The 5,762-nt window shown below is 59.5% G+C and overlaps 1 protein-coding gene across 1 annotated transcript; it reads right to left on the bottom strand.

Moving 5' to 3' along the window:
- Positions 1-1,314: 1,314 nt before the first annotated feature.
- Nxph3 (neurexophilin 3) lies at positions 1,315-4,417 on the bottom strand. The gene is made up of 2 exons (XM_038328902.1): positions 4,364-4,417; positions 1,315-2,019 (listed from the first exon to the last, which is right to left on the bottom strand). Exons 1-2 carry the CDS (start codon positions 4,415-4,417, stop codon positions 1,315-1,317), a joined length of 759 nt encoding a protein of 252 aa, XP_038184830.1.
- Between the last annotated feature and the right edge of the window lie 1,345 nt (positions 4,418-5,762).

The raw sequence follows: 5,762 nt of genomic DNA, 5'->3' as shown, positions 1-5,762 counted from the left end.
GAAAGAGACCAGTGAGGCCAGTGTACTTTACCAGGCCGCAGAGAAAAACAATGGCAGAGCTGGGACACCATCTACCACTGCAGGCAGGGCCAGAGATGGCAACTCGGTGAGGACCCAGGAGGAAGATTTGGCCCATACTTCCCCTGCTGACTCTTACCCACAAGCTGTCCCTTCAGGTGCCATGCCCAGCCTCAAACGTGTTTGTTTGGGCACTAAATCTGTTTGCTTACAAAGAGTGTCAGAGAAGGCAGCCCCAAAGTCTCAGGGAGCCCCAGCACCAAGAGGCCTGCAGCTTTGGTCCCCATCTGGAAAATGCTAGTCAGACAGGGCCCCAGGTCCCTCTCCCCTGAATAACTCAGAATGTGCTGCCCCGGGAAAGCTTTATTCTCTGCTCCAAGGACAAGACTCTGCACACAGAAGTGACAGGGCATTTCACAAGACTTTCCACCCCTCCCCCCACCCCACAGACAACACTAGGGCACAGTTCCAGCATGGCCACACAGTCCAGCCTCCTGCGCCCCATTCTGCTGATAGTCCCACAGCCCAGAGAAGGAATCCCCATTCCTATTGCGGAGTCCCCCTGTGTGATATGAAGAGCAGGCTGGTGAGGGAGCACTCTCAGAGTGGTTAGGGCGGAGAATGGGCACGCAGCACACAGGCAGGCTTCTGCTCACTGCCCTTCATGCTAAGAGGAACTAAAGGTCCTGTCTCGGCTGAAGGACGGGATGGTGTGCCATCAGCAAGAGGGTGACAGCAGGGGACAGTGCTGGAGGGAGAAGGGGTTTCGGAGCGAGAAGGGGTGGCCTGGCTGGTAACAGGTAGTCATGACAGCAAAGACCTGAGGGTAGGGGATGAGGTCACCACTTCAGCCTAAGTGTAGGAAAGGGGCTCCAGGCTGCCCACTGCCAGCCCCATTGGAGGAAGCCACTGAGCTGTCCATCCCAAGTTGTCTACCTGGCCTACACAGTCCAACACCCCTTTGTCCACTGCTGTCCTCTTTCCGAATGGCAAGGAGAGAGCCAAGGGTTAAGGTCTTTTCTGTGGCTTGATCTGGGGGCACCTGGCCTGCCTGCCCAGGGGCCTCAAGGCCTAGCGTCCGCTTTGGACCCATGGGAAAACTCTCTAAGGCTGCCCAGAGCCCAATCTTCCTCCTTAGGGAGTACATTCTAACCTCAGGTTGGGGCCAGCACTGGGGATCCTTCCCCCACCTGACCTCTTGTCCTCTCCACCCCCTCCCTTCCTGAGGCCCATCCCTTTCCCTGCCCAGCGCCCAGACAGCCGGCCTCCTGCACAGGCCTCTGCAGCCCATCTAGGTCACCCAGATGGGTAATAGGGGGTATCGCTGTGGTAGTTGTAATCTGGGCACACTTTCTGCACCAGCCGATAGTCCGTGCTATAGAAAGCAATGTAGACACAGACAACTTTAAAGGGCTGGGAGCAGCTCCAGGTGGCGGAGCTCTGAGCGTGATCTCGGGAACAGATCTTGGCTGGGTCGTGGGTACAGAGCGAGGTCCGGCGGCCCCGTTCTACTTTCTCCCACTCCATCCGGCAGTTGAAGATTTTGGAGGCCTTGGCTTCGATGAAGATTTGCTGTTCCTGGTGGAACTCTACAGCTTTACTGGGGGGCACAAGGCTGATGGAGATGTTACCCTGGCCTGTGGCGTTGTGACGGAAGTGGACGCTGAAGGTCCCGTTGCCGTGGTCCACAATCTTCCCCGTGACCAGCAGGTTCAGCGCCACTGTCTTGATGTTGGAGTAGAAATCACCCCATCCAAATATTTTTTTTACCTTGGTCGAGGGTAGGGGGCTTTGCTTGGGGCGGTTGGGGGGCTGCCCGAGGACACCCCACACCTCCCCAGGTGGGGCCAGCAGCCCTAGGAGTGTAGAGTTGGCCAAGGGGCGGGACTTAGGTGAGATGTGACCTCGCTTCCGAGGCACCCTGGGCCGAGGCTGGCCTTCATGGTCATCATGCTCAGAGTCCTCTGAGCCAGGGGGGGCATCATCTTGGCCACAGATGACCTATGGGGGGATTTGGAAAGAGAATTAGAGCTTTGTCCCCAGAGGACCCAGGGGATTTGAGATCTGGTCCACCACCCTATCACCATCTCTCCAGGGTCTCTGTCCCTGTCTGACCCAGGCTAAGGGGGACACCTGCTTGTTCCCTTGTGCTGGGGTCAGGTGTATGCCCTGGCCCCCTCATGATCCATTCTCATGCTCTGATACTTCAATCACCTTCTTTCTTTACTGACCAAGCCCCTGGCTCCTATTCAAAATCTGGAAGGATGGTCGGGAAGTCTCTCCCCTTCATGGACTAGGGTATCAGGGACACACAGGTCTCCTCTCCAGATTAACCCCAGTTAAGTGGGAAGGGCTCAGCTTCTGATCTTGCAGAAGCCCCCTGTCTGAAGGCGAGGAAGACTCCCTACCCTCGAAATGGCCAAGATGCCAGGGATACATCATTCCTGTCCTCAGGAGTCCTTCACCTGGAGTTGGGGAGTTGCAAGTTATTTGGGGAGCCCCATCCTTGTCTTAGAGCTTCCTTGGGTCAACACACACATATCTCATGCTGTGTAAGACATTTTCATCTTCTGACCAAGACACCACTCCTAGCCTAACTGTTGGCCTATGGACCATAAAACAGGACTCTAGAACCCAGTGACAGTTCTGACCAGGAACCAATTTGGTTCAGGTTTTGCTGAGACTAGGAGACCCAGGTACGAATGCCACACTTAGGATGGCCAAGCTTGTGGAAGCAAAACCCTTCTCTGGGGAACACCGGTGACGACATGCCAAGACGGCACTTGCATGATGAGGGACCAGTTCTTGGGAGTCCCGTCTCCCAGGTGAAGACATCAGGATGTGCAGGTTACATCACCACACAACACGGGCCACAAGTGTCCCATCCCAAGGCACAGACCAGATGTACCTCTGCAAAAGACTTTTACCGAAGCCCTGTCTCCACCTGGAATGTCCTGTCCAACTCTGCCAGGGCTTGTCTTGCCTCAGCAGGCTCAGCTATGGTGACAGGCCACACCTTGGGGAGGCTTTCTAGAGGAGGATGGAAAGAACAGGCAGAGCTCGGCAGGGCAACGGGGAGGTTACCTGGCTCCTTAGACTCAGTGGCCTGGATGTGTTTGCTCAGTTTCTGAAACCGAGTGTGTCTATGTCACCAGCGAGGAGACACCAGTTCAGCTACCACATCTGGATTGAAGATGACATGGGTGGGGCCGAAGGATTACTGAGCAGCTGGGATGGGAGGTTCCATACAGGGTTAGTCCTTAGCCTCTTGCTTTGGCCTTGGCTGTGCCTACGGCTGTGCCTATGGCTGTGCTCTGTGACCAAGCCAGTATCTGTCCCGCAGTTAGGGCTGGCCCTGCTTTCCAGATTCCCAGCGCCTTCAGGGTCAGGAAAGGCAGGAAGGGAGACTCCTAGGGCTGGGTTCAAGGCTGCCCACTTGTTCGTACTTGGCTCTAGGTTTAATTGAATGGTTGAGATAGTCAATAGCTCAGTAGTTTACAGGGCCACAGGTAAGGGCCAAGCAGGGAAGGCTTCCTTCCCAACAGTGGACTGGGGGTGGGAGGGATGCTGTCAATGGGAATCGTTTTGAGGAAGGGGGCATATCTAGTGGCGCTGAGGCTTCTCCAGGACAGGATTGGGATCGGGGGCAGCTGTGGGGCGGCGGGCATGGGTGGCGGGGGAGTTAAGCTCTGGGCTAGGGTCCGGGGTGGGGTTCTAGGGCATCCTGGGTCGCGGGGGAACGGGCTTTAGGCGCTCAGCTCAGCTGTTGTGAGCGCCTGGGGCGGGAGCCGCCTGCCCAGGTCCTGTGGGGCTCGGGCTGCGCGCAGCCGGGAGAGGCGAGGAAAACAACAGGCGAGGAGGGAGGGAGCGGGAGGGACGGCGGGAGGCAGGGACGCGGGGGCCGCCCCCAGTCCGCCCGGGCTTGGCGCGCCAGGGCCCACAGTTTGGGGTTCTCTGGGCCCTAGAGGTCAGAGGAGAAACCCGCGTCCCCTGATCCGGCAGGTCATCTGCCCCACCCCCGTCCCGCGCGTCCTGGGATGCTACGAGAGGTCGGGTAATCCTTGGCGACTCAGCTCCGAGGGCCCTTTTCCCTAGTGTCACTCGCACCTCCCGCCATCAGCCGCGGAGTGGGTGGGCCAGCCGAGCACCCTCCTCCCCGCCCCTATTAACCCTTCCTGTCCGGCCTCCGGCCTCGGACCCGCCCTCTCCCCCAGCCTCCAGCGTTTGTCCGCAGCCCCGGGATGTCAGGGTGGGGTGGAGGGAGAAAGTTTCAGGGCTCCGCAGCTTCCCGCGCTCTCCCCATCCTCTGGCCCCCGCCCTTTGCCGCTCCCCGCGGACCACTCACCAGATAGAGGCTGCCCTGCACTAGGAACACGAAGCAGCAGCGGGTCAGTTGCATCTTCCTCCTCCGCTCTCACCCGTCTCTTTTTTTTCTTTCGGGGTCCCAGGCCCCCTCTTCCCCGGGCTGCTCCTTCAGGCGCGCTGTCCCATGCTCAGGTCCCGGTGGCTCGCGGCCCTCCCCTCAGCCCGTCGCTGGGACCGACCCCGCCCCCTTCGGTCCAGCTGTGTAGCCGCCGCCCCCTCCCCGTGTCCAGCTGCGCGCTGCGCGGTCCCTTCTCCCGGTGCCAGATGTGAGCCCGGAGCGTCTCGAAGGGGCTCCGGCTGCGCGGTGGCTCTGACGCTCCAGACAGGCGCTCGGCGCCCCGCTCGCTTCCAGAGGCTCGGCTCTCGCCCAGATGTGCTGGGGACCTGCGCGCGCGCCCGTCCCCGGTGCTAATTCCCCAGACCAGACGGCCCCTCCCGCCCCGTCGCGGCGCGCCCCCTGGCGTACGCCCCGGGCCAAGCCGAGCCGCGGCCGCCCGCTCCCCGCGCTGCGCCCCGCCAGACTGGAGCGCTCCTGGCGCCCAGGCGGCTCCCGCTTCCTCGTCCCTCCCACTGGCGGCGGCGGCAGGTACCGTGAGCCCAGTCGGTACCTCCGGAGTTAACTCCTCCCCTGCCGGCCCGCAGTCAGGGGACCTGGGACGCCGACTTTCCAGCGTAGAGGACAGGATGCGGGCGGAGGAGCCCTGGAAGAGGAGGCGAGAGACTGGAAGACCGCCGATGGGGACACCAGCTTTTCTGCCCTTCTGGCAGCGCACCTCATATTCTGTATCGGGCATCGGGGTTCTGTCGCCCTACCTATCCCCACCCTTAGGAGTCCTGGAATTTGGATAGACAATTCTGCCCAAACCCATTTTAAGGGTCTAAGGATATCAACAGCGGGCCACAGAGGCTGGTTCCTGCAAGACTTGATGAGGGTGCTGAGGGAAGTTCTTCTAAGTGTCTAGCTCGCACCCCTTTTCTTAGCATGGCCGTTCTTTTTCCTAGAAGGTCTCAGGACCTGGGAGCAATCACTATGAAGCGTTTGGTTGAGGCGCTGGCCTGAAGAGACCACTAGGGGCCAGGCTGGATTCTGGGGTTAGGGTAAGGGTTTGCCTCCTGAGAAACAGGACATTAAATGGGATGAATAAGGCCTCTTGGAGGCTGTCCCTCCATTCTTTCTTACCCATTCCCTACCACATAGGTGTTCATCAGGCTGAGGGGGGCCCATCCCAGTGGGGTCCCAGGTTGCCCTGGTCTCTTCAGATCTCCAGGGCAAGAAGGACTAACCTAGACAAGAGATTCCCAAAGGGGCAGGACCACCTTCATCAATGGGAGCACTGTTAGTAGCTAGACCTCTTCCTAGCTCTCTAGAACTCCTTCCG

This window comes from Arvicola amphibius, chromosome 4 (assembly GCF_903992535.2).
Source record: "Arvicola amphibius chromosome 4, mArvAmp1.2, whole genome shotgun sequence".
Lineage (NCBI taxonomy): Eukaryota > Metazoa > Chordata > Mammalia > Rodentia > Cricetidae > Arvicola > Arvicola amphibius.
Note: the sequence above shows the minus strand (reverse complement) of the source record. Positions and strands in the feature narration are given on the sequence as shown.

Bases quoted from the DNA above. Each gene is read 5' to 3' on its own strand.
- Nxph3 (XM_038328902.1), bottom strand. From the start codon at position 4,417: ATGCAACTGACCCGCTGCTGCTTCGTGTTCCTAGTGCAGGGCAGCCTC. The intron at 2,020-4,363 runs GTGAGTGGTCCG...ATCCCCCCATAG, and splicing joins TGCAGGGCAGCCTCTATCTG to GTCATCTGTGGCCAAGATGA.